We start from the raw sequence: 11,108 nt of genomic DNA, 5'->3' as shown, positions 1-11,108 counted from the left end.
AGAGGCTGCAGAATAAGGGGCGCCGAATATTTCAGCCCAGCACTTCAAATATGCATAAATGATCAACATGTTTGATAATTAAGACAATTCATTTCTTAGAGTAGGGCACAAGTAACAACAATGTAATTTTGGCTGGTATAACCAATTTCTGTTGCTTAGCAAGTTTTCGTGCAGCAGGCTTTATGAAATTGGGCCCAGATAGTTTGAAGTTCAATACTCGGCATTAAACATTAATTGTGCTTGCAAGGCATTCCAAGTGCTCCTTTTAGGCTGATTTTGTTTTTTATGTACTTGAATTTTGTCAACTCATTCTAAATCTATTTCCCGAACAAGATAAATACAATAACAAAAGAATTTAAAACAAATCTCACTCATTAGATTTTTTTATAACAAAATTTGAACATTTATTGTTTCCAACAGTGTCATAACACTTATTGCAAAGGTAACAAAACAGAAAAACAAATGTAGTCTTTTTAATTTTCCTAACACCATGCACTTGACAAATACTTTCACATTGTAAAATATTATTTTTATATTATCCAAACAGATGCACACAATTATGTTTAGTCCCACTGGTACACAATTCTACTCTTACAGAACTTTTCCCAATGGATAACCAAGGCTGAGGTGCATGCCTCCATGAAGTATGATACATGTGTTAACTTCAGAGAGATCTGATATATTAACTACAGTAGTACACACATTGATCTTTACAATGTTAAAGCAATACATTACATGGTGTATTATTAGGGTATGAGATATTTTAACTTGGCAATATGTTTCAAAAACTCAGCGGGAAGCAAAAATACTCGACCAATAAAGGAATTAATATCAACTTAATCCAGTATGATTTATGAATGCAAGTCTTTGAAGAAGGCTTGTGAGAGGGCAAGGGCATTTACATTTTGCAAAAGGGCACTTCCACTGGAAAATTTTAAAATCTTGGGATAGACTAGCAAGCAGTCAAAGTGCCTGAATCTACTCAACCATTTATTTCACATGTAACCTTTATTAAACTACACATCTTTTGAACCGTATGTACAATCACACTTTAAGATGGGAATATTTTCAACATTTATTATACATGTAGATCGTTATAAACATATGGCGTTAAAAAGAATGAGCAGCTTAAACTAGTCAGTTATGTAGAAAGCCACATGGCACTATGATTGAAGTTGCGTCAAATATGAGCAGTTTCAAGTTTTGGTTAAACTCACCGATACTGATGCACATTTTAATACATGTACATTGTAATTACTCATTTGATGAACCCATTGATTGATAAGCATCAACACTCTCACATTTCAGATTTGAGTTATGTTGAAAGGCTTGTGGATACCAGAGTATAGGCATACTTTTTTAGTCTAGATTTTGTTTCAGAAAGAATTGAATATGTTTCTGTCATAGTTCTTGCATGTGACTTATGATGAAGATACATAATTCCATTTCCAGTCAAGTGTTGCAAGTTGCTTACACCAAGACAAAGACAAGTCGTTTTATAGTTCCTTTGTGAAGTTGGAGTGCTTTCTGCTACATCCAGTTGCTATAAGATACCAATCGATTGTGAATGGGTTTTTTATTTGGATGTGGGCGTCAATAAACACAAGTCATCATTGCGGGCAATCTGAAGAATGCTGCCCAGCCGATGTCCACAGGCAGGACCAACCTCCTTTTTTAGTCAGAATCCGTTTGGTGGTCATTAGGTCAGGCTGTTGGTTTTGATGGAGTGTGTTGATTACAGTGATTAAGGTTCTAATGTTCTGTTCATTTCACTCCTTAATCTACTTCCTCCATGCGTGATGCATCGTCGTCATCTCCTTCCAATGGTGGCATCTCTTCTGGCTGGGCCTCTTCAACTGGTGCTGCATCATCCTCATCAATACCTGGAGACAAAGAAAGAAAAGTAAAATAAGACACCATGCAAAGCTCAGCTTTTTAACTGAAGAGTTTGTGGAAAATAATTAAAAGCAACCTTTATCTTTTTTGCTTATAAAACCACCCAAGTGGATTTATTTGCCAATAATTCAGTTGCATTTCGAGTCAAATGGCGTTTGACATTGCTCAGTAAAAATTGGGTGCATCACCAATCAGCAATTAAAACAGATTTTTTAGCATCATTGCCATGTCATAGCCCCATGTCTCCCTAACAAATAACGTCCATAGAGTTACACAAATCAAGACGTACCTAAACCAAGCTTGATCATTCTGTGGATACGTCCGGCATGTGTCTGTGGCTCCTCCAGCGAGAATCCAGATGACAGCAGAGATGTTTCAAACAGCAGCATAACCAAATCTTTGACGGACTTGTCGTTCTTGTCAGCGTCGGCCTTCTGCCTGAGCGTTTCCATGATGGAGTGGTCGGGGTTGATCTCCAGGTGCTTCTTGGCAGCCATGTAGCCCATGGTGCTGGTGTCGCGGAGAGCCTGCGCCTTCATGATACGCTCCATGTTTGCCGTCCAGCCGTACTGGCTTGTCACGATGCAGCAGGGGGACACTACCAGTCTGTTTGACACGACAACCTGAAGAAGAAAAAAAGGCATTCATTTAGTATATTCTTCCATTTCTTCAAGCTTTAAATATGTACAAGACAAATAAAAAAGACGATCAAAACCAAACAGTACACCAAAATGGTACCGAAGCCGTTATTCTTGTATTTAAGCATAGTTTTGGTGCTTGCTAAATTTTATGCTTTCGCAGCTCTATGAAGTTGGGCAATCTTAAAGTGAAATCCTCTATTATTCAACTTCGCATGTCCCAATATTCTTTAGTCAAATCACTCTGGGCAAAAGATTTCCCCAAAACTCCCTATGGAAGTTACAGGCTTGACCCAATTTCTTATTTAGATTCAAGCTGATCAAGAAAATCTATAAGTAAAGATTTTGAGACATACCTTTTCAACCTTCTTGTCCAGGATGTCCTTCATGACCTTGCACAGATTCTCAAACTTGGCCTTCAACTCCTCGTTTTTCTTCTTCTCGTCGTCGTCCTCGGGCAGCTCCAGACCCTCCTTGGTGATGGAGACAAGAGTTTTGCCTTCAAACTCCTTCAGCTGTTGCACACAGTACTCATCGATGGGCTCTGTCATGTACAAGACCTCGAACCCTCGCTTCTTGACACCCTCAACAAATGACGAGTTGGCAACCTGGTCCCTGGATTCACCTGAAGCAAATTTAAAGTTCATTACTTAATCACTCTTCTTAAGCACACTGATTTTTAATCTGACTGAAAGCTTGTGGAAACTTATCAAAAGCAACCTATATTTCAGCTCACAAAAACCAGGAAATATTCAGGTTTTATTCGCTAATATTCCAGTTGCATATTAAATCCAATGTGGGTTCGACATTGCTCAGTAAAATTGGGTGCATCACTAATCAGCAATTAAAACAGATTTTTTTGCATCATTGCCATGTCGTAGCCCAACATTTACACTTTGACTTTGAGTTTATTTCTTGACAAAAATAATTTGTTTCCTGAATCACAAATAATACTTTTACTTCCCAGCCGTAATGATCGTTAAAACCTTTTGGTTTATAAAGACTTTACCTGTGATGTAGTAGATTTGAGTCTGGTTCTCCTTCATGCGCGAGACGTATTCCTTGAGTGAACACATCTCATCGCCAGAGTGGGAAGTGTGGTAGCGCAGCAAATTGGCCAACTTGGATCGGTTCTGCGAGTCTTCATGGATACCGAGCTAAAGAGGGAAAGGAAAAGAAAACAAATGGTTTGAATTCTAATTCATCTAAAACAACATTTTATTAGTGACTTTTCCCAAGAAACAAAGAGCACAGCCAGAGATTGAAAGTGCTTGATTTTTCCAGAGGGACGAACACCAGAGTAAAACCTGTGTTGTAAAGGAGAGAACCAACACATCTCTCTACTCATATCTGGTTTTCAATGGGAATCGAACCAGAGCCACATCGGTGAGAGGCGAGTGATTTATGCACTACGCCACCCCAACAAGCCATCCCTTAATCGATTGCCTTCTTCTTTCATACCTTGAGGTTCTTGCTGAACTGCTCGTATAGCTTCTTGTAGTCGTCCTTGTCTTCGGCGATCTCGATGAAGAGCTCCATGCACTTCTTGACGATGTTCTTGCGGATGACCTTGAGGATCTTGCTCTGTTGAAGCATCTCACGAGAGATGTTGAGGGGAAGATCTTCAGAGTCGACTACACCCTTGACGAAGTCTACAAAGGTAAAGAGTAAAGACAAAAATAAAATAATAATCATGCAAATCCCAGACAGTTTTTTTATATTTTATTATTTCGAAATGGCTTTCTCAAGGGCGAGATTCATTGCTGACAAAAAGTCTGACACTAGGATCATCACTTTTAAAAAGGTCATGACTGCATAAAGAATTTATTTATACAAAGAAAAAATAAAGTAACAGCTGAATTTCTTTAACAAGCTTATTTTCATACTGATTTTTGATCAAAAGCTGGAAATTCTTCATGAGCAAACAAATCAGGAGGCAACTGAAAATTCACACCTCCGACGCGAAGACAAACAATGATGTGAAGACAAATACTTACTAAGGTACTCTGGAATGATGTCTTCACAGCTGTCCATGATGAAGACCCTTCGGACGTACAACTTGATGTTGTTCTTCTTCTTCTTGTTCTCGAACAGGTCGAAGGGTGCCCTCTTCGGTACAAAGAGAAGAGCGCGGAACTCAAGCTGCCCCTCAACTGAGAAGTGCTGCAAAATATGGACAAAGAAATTTATCAATATTAAACGTGGCCTTAGTGTTGTTTTGCTTGTTTGTTGGGGAGATGGTTTGTTAGGGAGGGGGGGGGGGGGGGGGGTTGTACATTCTGTAGCTTCGTGAAAAGAAGCACAGTCCATGGACATTAAGAAAGAGGTCCTCCTGTGCTATACCCCTCCACATTGCTCCTTACTGCTCGGCAGGCATCCAGAAGGCTACTAACCACAGACAGCAAGGGTTACTCTTCTTCCATGTGCACTACCAGAAGCCATCAGGGTTATTTGACACCAGAACCAACCAGCCCCAGAGGGCGGTTGGTAACGATGCAAGCAACTATGGCCTAGCGCATGTTGTGCTGGAAGGTTTGATTGAGGTTACGCCGAACAGAATCATAGGTCTTAATTGGCATCAGTGAGGGCCCCGTTTTTTGCTGGTGACATCACACTAAGCATTGGGCATGTTCAAATGATTTGAAGATTTTGTTTCCTTCATTTGAGAGCTCGATGTTGCAAAAAAATATGCAAGACTTTCCTCAGTCTTGAACGAAAGTATTTTACCTTGACAGCGAGATGTTCCTCCCAGTCGTTGGTCAAACTCTTGTAGAACTCTCCGTACTCCTCTTGGCTGATGTCATCGGGGTTTCTTGTCCACAGGGGCTTCGTCTTGTTCAAGATCTCATCCTCAATGTACTTCTCCTGAAAGTTAAAAAACAAAATACTAGAATATGAGATTTCAGGAGCACTACAAATTTACAAAAATAAAGTTTCTTGTGTGGCATGGGTTGGCATCTGAAGTCTAACTTGAGTAAATAAGAAATATGAATGTACAAGATAAATCTTGTTGTATTTAACAAAGATATCACCATCGACCAACACCAAAACTGGAGTTCCACATTCGGGTCGTACTTCCTGCAAATGCGAAGCGAATATGACGTCACAAATTCACAACCATAACAAAAGTTGTGACATTAAACTCACTTCCCATTCAGATACACAGGAAGTATGAACCGGGCTTTACATTGGTTCCAAAGACTGATACAAAATACACAACCTAATAGGCTAGCATAGGGTGCATCTTCTAGAATGTCTTGGGTACTGTGAACTTTGTGGCAAGGGTCAGTTGGGCAGGAAAGTGTATACCAATAATAATGATGGTAAAAATCATTGGTAGAAAAAAACTGCAATACCCTGTTTGAGAAGCCAAGTCCTTCAAACCATAACCAAATGTACAAAAAACTTTAGTTGTCATCAGCACGCTTACCTTGATGGTCTTCTTCTTCTTCTCCGCCTCTTTTTCTTTGTCTTCATCTTCATCAAGATCTTCAATCTTGGGCTTGTCCTTGTCCTCGTTTTCATCCTCTTTCTTCTCTTCTTCTTCCTCCACTTTCTTCTCCTCTTCCTCCTCCTCATCGTCACTCACTTCCTTGTCTCTTTCCTTGTTGACCTACAGAGTCAATAAGAGATACATTATAAAATTAATTTCTTGAATTCACCCTTTAACAATCACCCTCCATTGATTGCAGGTCAAATTTTGCTGCGTAATTGAACCAACCATTTCTCCGTATGGTGATTGATTTACTTCTGGCCAGGCAAATTCTAGGCTAAAGGAGATTTTGACAAAATCCTAAATCAAGAACATTCCTCAGAAATCACAAGCCTGTTGTCAGGCCTTGAAGTACACAAAGGCCACAGCCTTTGTTGCCCTTATCTTGGCCTTCGTGTCCCTTGAAAATGTTCCCCTAGACTTAAAGATTTTGCAATGGAAGTGCCCTTTGTAAAATGAACAGGGCCTTGCCCTTTCAAAGATGAACCTCCAGGCTTCTTAGTGTGTTTACCTAACATTTGGCCTGCAGACCATTGTTAAAAAGAGAACACATAACTTACCTGAAGGGAGATGGGATAGCCAATGAACTGACTGTGTTTCTTGACAATCTCACGGATTCTCTTTTCCTCAGTGTATTCCACCTGGTCCTCCTTCATGAACAAAGTGATTCTTGTACCACGCTTGAGCTCATCATCTGTGAAGGTAGATACAAATTAAATATCATTAGTAATCATTAGCATTGAATAACAAATGAGAGAATAAAGGATGTCTGCTTGCCTTTCCAAACATGCACAAATTATTTTCACTGAATCATCATGTTTGAGCAAGGTGATGGAAAAACATGTTATGTTAATGCTGGGTTTGAGTGGCCATCAACATTAAATAGAGTGAAGTCAGCTGATATTTCAACAAGGGAGAAAAAAACAAGATGTCATCCAAAAAACTCAAAGTAATAACTTAATAAACTTAATAATCATTAAAAGAACAATACGAAACATAAACCAGATGAATGAAAAACTCACTTGGAGCAGCTCTGACAGTGAAAGATCCACCAGCTGAAGACTCCCAGATGTAACCATCGTCGTCTGAGTGTTTTGAATACACTGAAACCCTGTCGGCCACTAGGTAGGCAGAGTAGAAGCCCACACCAAACTGACCAATCATGGAAATATCAGCTCCAGCCTATTTGGATAAAGAATTGAAAATACTCAAACACTTAAAAAAGATCTTTGGCAACTATGCTCTAAGAAGCTTTTAGCCTCATACAACCTTCAAGACTTCAAAATTTTCAAATGAAATGAAGTGCCCTTTGCAAACTGAAAGATAAATTCCAGGCATTTGTAAACATGACAAAAATCTACAATTCTTCATCGCCAATTAATTCCAAAGTATAAATTTTACCAACACTACTTCCTTCATATCCTTCTGATGCAAATAAAGTGGGTCCAATTTCATAGCTCTACTTACCACGGCATTCTGAGCTTACAGCGCCCTTCAAAGCATGCAATTCTATGGGTAGCTAGCACGGAATTCGACTGCAAGCCAAGCCCTGCAATAGGACCCAGTTCTGTGGTACAACAGTGGTCGTACGGTGACCATGAAAGAATCGTGTTACATTTATACAAAAGGCAAACCACAAAGGAATCTTACCTCAAGGGCTTGCATGAATGCCTTGGTGCCACTCCTAGCGATGGTTCCAAGATTGTTGACCAAGTCAGCTTTGGTCATTCCGATACCAGTATCGATGAGGCTGATGGTCTTCTCCTCAGGGTTGGGGATGATTTTGATGTTGAAATCTTTACCACCGGCCTCTACCCTGGCTGGATCAGTAAGGCTCTCATATCGGATCTTATCAAGGGCCTAGTGGAGAATAAAAAGTCATTCAAGCATAAGTCATTAAATTTAGCATGTGTCAAGACTAACAAGGTAAAGCTCCAAGTACAGTAACTCCATCTACTTACATCAGATGCGTTTGAGATAAGTTCTCTAAGGAAGATCTCCTTGTTGGAGTAGAAAGTGTTGATGATGAGACTCATAAGCTGGGCAATCTCAGCCTGGAAGGCAAAGGTCTCAACCTCTCCTTCCTCCATGGGTTGCTGGTTCTCGTCAGCCATCTAGAGTAGAACAGAAAAGTTTTAATTTCAAAAAGTATTTTAATTTTTAGCAAATTAACCTTTTTGTTGACATTCGTTGCAGTGAAGCTCAAATCAGACATAAGCTACAAATTTTTCTTTTACCCACAACTTGAAATTGCAGTATCATTTGTGCGCATTGCATAAAAAAGCCTACCCCTAAGAAAAAAAAACATTATTTATGCACAATAATGGATTTATGGCCCGACATAAACCTCAATGTGAGGGGAGGACTTGAAGAAGTTGAATACTAACATTAAGTGTGAACACTACAGCCAGTGAGTGATAACTTCGGATTTAACTCCATGCCAATATATTGCCAGCGATTTTTGTACATGTTACCTGGTAACTTGGAAAGATTGCTAGTGATTTCCTTCTCTAGTTTGTAAGTAACCCCCCCCCCCAGTCTTTGTTTGAGTCAATGGTCAGATTCAAAAGGATCGGAAAGGGCTACAACGAATGATGTTGTTACACCAGCTCATTTATTTGAAAAGAAGTTTTGTTTCATATTGAGCCACAAATTGAAAGTTCCCTCCTCTGCAAATTTTATAATCAAGCTCTTTAAAAGTAATAAATATAATTTGAAATAAAATGCAAGCTTAGTAACAAAAAACAAGGATAACTTTCCGTATGGCGCCACCACTTTTTCACTCATTTTTACAAAAAGGGATATATCAATCAGGTAAATTAGATACTATATTATTTTATTGCGAATGAAAAAGTGATGGCGCCATACGGAAACTTTTCCAAAAACAATAAGATAGGCTAGGGCCTAGGCCTATTATTTACATTGTATTTAATGGCATAATGCACTAGACATGCTAGACCCAGTAAATGGGGCACAGTAGGCCCTACTCCTTTTTCGAAATTTAGTACGACAGAGAATGTCAAAATTTCGCAAAAAAGGAGTAGGTATACAGCTCCCCAGTTACTGGGTCTAGTTAATGCACAAGGTTAATCGCGAATAGCAACATATCAAGAGAGGGCGCTGTTGAACCCACACAAAGGTATAGGCGTTCCGTGCGCGAGTCATAGAAACTGCATAGAAACCGCCCCATATTTCTTCCCACAACGCATTGCGGTTCTGAATCGCGATAAACCTTATATGGATTTGTGTTAGGCCTATATTATGTCATGGTCATAATTTTTTTATGTGTGATGAGGTGATAAAGTATTTATAAAAGATCTCTTAACAAAAATTTGGAAAGATACCCGTTTCCTGCTAGTGTTATGGCCTACCACTTTTTTAACTTATCCAAACAAAAGGATTATCTCAATCTCCTCACTACCATTGAGTTTGACTTTATCATAAATGAATAAAAATGAGGTGGCAGAATACGGCATTTTCCCAAAATTTATTCTATCATGCGATACAGATATTCTGGCAGGTTAGTTTGTAAAAAAAAAACATGGAGGAAGGAAATCAGAAATTAACTATTAAGGAAAACCACGAGCGTGAACATGACGAAGGGAATTAGGAATCGAAGGGAGAATTTTTTGGTCATGTTGGAATGGTAGGCCTACAAAATGCAAAAATATGACAAAAGAAAAATCATGACATCATAAACAACATAGTAAACAAAAAAGTGTAAAATATCAACTAACTTACCGTTTGATACTGAGTTTAATTTGTTACAAAATAAGGAGTTTGAATTTCAAGGAAATAATATTATCCTGCTGAGGGTATTTCCTTCGGAGCTTCCGCCGGTCTCTGTTCTGTAGAATGCTCTTGTTCAAGAAAACGCACGTGTACTTTTATAGGCGCACATGTAGTTAAACAAATTGCCCTTTAAATCTAATATCCATCCGCCACTTTATTTTTAAAAAGAGAATTAGCTACACAAATCAACGCAATTCAACTTGCTCTTAACATTAAAATATATAAAGGGTAGTTTCTTAAAATAAATTATGATTAAAAATTGATTGTAATCCTTAATATTATTAGCTAAGTACGGATTATTTTATTTCAGGAAGATGTAGGGACAAAATGTAATGAGGCTTCTCGAAAATTCTTTACCGGATGTTCACTTGGCGTTTTTACGTTACATTACATAGGGGTGAGTTTCTGGAAATTACTAGACGTCGACAAAAATTTTTACAAACTACAATTCAAAGCTCTTTCAAAAGTACTTTTAAAAGGTGAAAAAACATGCTAATTTTCAACTGGCAGATTTTTTGCAATGGAAGCTAAGATAAATTATAGAGCAGTGAATAAACTCAAAATGTAATACAAAGAAATAAAAACCGTCACCCGTGTGCAAGAATGGGTTTGTCCATGACTCATTGAAAAAATCCCCGCGCTGTGTAACTAGATGCAACCAGCAACCATTCACCGGCCGTGTACCCCAGTTGCACCCCTGTACCCAAAGTAGTCGGTGCCCCATTGTCTGATCATAGAGAAACGACAGAGAGTGCGTCCCCTGGCTAGCCATACGGAGACTTCAGACTTCAATAGCTAACATAACGGCCGTATGCAATTAATTGGGTTATTAAATAAACCTTTTTTTATCACTTTGGAGATTGGTTTGGGGGCTTTGGAATTAATTAGTTCATACAAAGTTCCTGGCCTGACGTTTCGTGACGTGACCCTTTAGGCTCACGAATTTCCAGGCTCACGGAGGAAGAAATAGCTGTAGTCCGCATACAGTAGCACTAGCACACAGAGTCTTCTCGAAGGCTACACAAAACACACAACCATTATTATATCATCATATTATATTATATTATATATATTATAACACAAAACCATTAATAGAAAATAATAAAACTGCAAAAATAAAAGAATAAATTGCAACTTCATGTGGAGAAAAATGTAGTTATTTCATGTGGATGTTCACACAACAATAAAATTATCTGCCCCTACAAATAAAATATACAGACCCGGAAAAAAACTCTTTTATGTAAAATTACACATTATTGAGAGATAGGTCATAACTACTAGTTGGGAAT

At 38.6% G+C, this 11,108-nt stretch overlaps 1 protein-coding gene across 1 annotated transcript; it reads right to left on the bottom strand.

Moving 5' to 3' along the window:
- Positions 1-715: 715 nt before the first annotated feature.
- Positions 716-9,904, bottom strand: LOC117289017 (heat shock protein 83-like). The gene is made up of 13 exons (XM_033769922.1): positions 9,769-9,904; positions 7,989-8,141; positions 7,678-7,887; positions 7,050-7,209; positions 6,588-6,721; positions 5,965-6,147; positions 5,262-5,399; positions 4,532-4,697; positions 3,996-4,186; positions 3,544-3,691; positions 2,891-3,159; positions 2,186-2,519; positions 716-1,883 (listed from the first exon to the last, which is right to left on the bottom strand). Exons 2-13 carry the CDS (start codon positions 8,139-8,141, stop codon positions 1,777-1,779), a joined length of 2,193 nt encoding a protein of 730 aa, XP_033625813.1. The 5' UTR covers positions 9,769-9,904; the 3' UTR covers positions 716-1,776.
- Positions 9,905-11,108: the final 1,204 nt, after the last annotated feature.

The sequence above is a fragment of the Asterias rubens genome, chromosome 1 (assembly GCF_902459465.1).
Source record: "Asterias rubens chromosome 1, eAstRub1.3, whole genome shotgun sequence".
NCBI lineage: Eukaryota > Metazoa > Echinodermata > Asteroidea > Forcipulatida > Asteriidae > Asterias > Asterias rubens.
The sequence above is the reverse complement of the archived record's forward strand: the minus strand, read 5'-3'. Positions and strand labels throughout refer to the sequence as shown.

Excerpts from the sequence above, each read along its gene's own strand:
- LOC117289017 (XM_033769922.1), bottom strand. The coding sequence starts at position 8,141 with ATGGCTGACGAGAACCAGCAACCCATGGAGGAAGGAGAGGTTGAGACC. Across the intron at positions 6,722-7,049 it reads CACTGTCAGAGCTGCTCCAA|ATGATGAGCTCAAGCGTGGT; the intron begins GTGAGTTTTTCA and ends CTACCTTCACAG. Across the intron at positions 3,692-3,995 it reads AGTTCAGCAAGAACCTCAAG|CTCGGTATCCATGAAGACTC; the intron begins GTATGAAAGAAG and ends TTCCCTCTTTAG.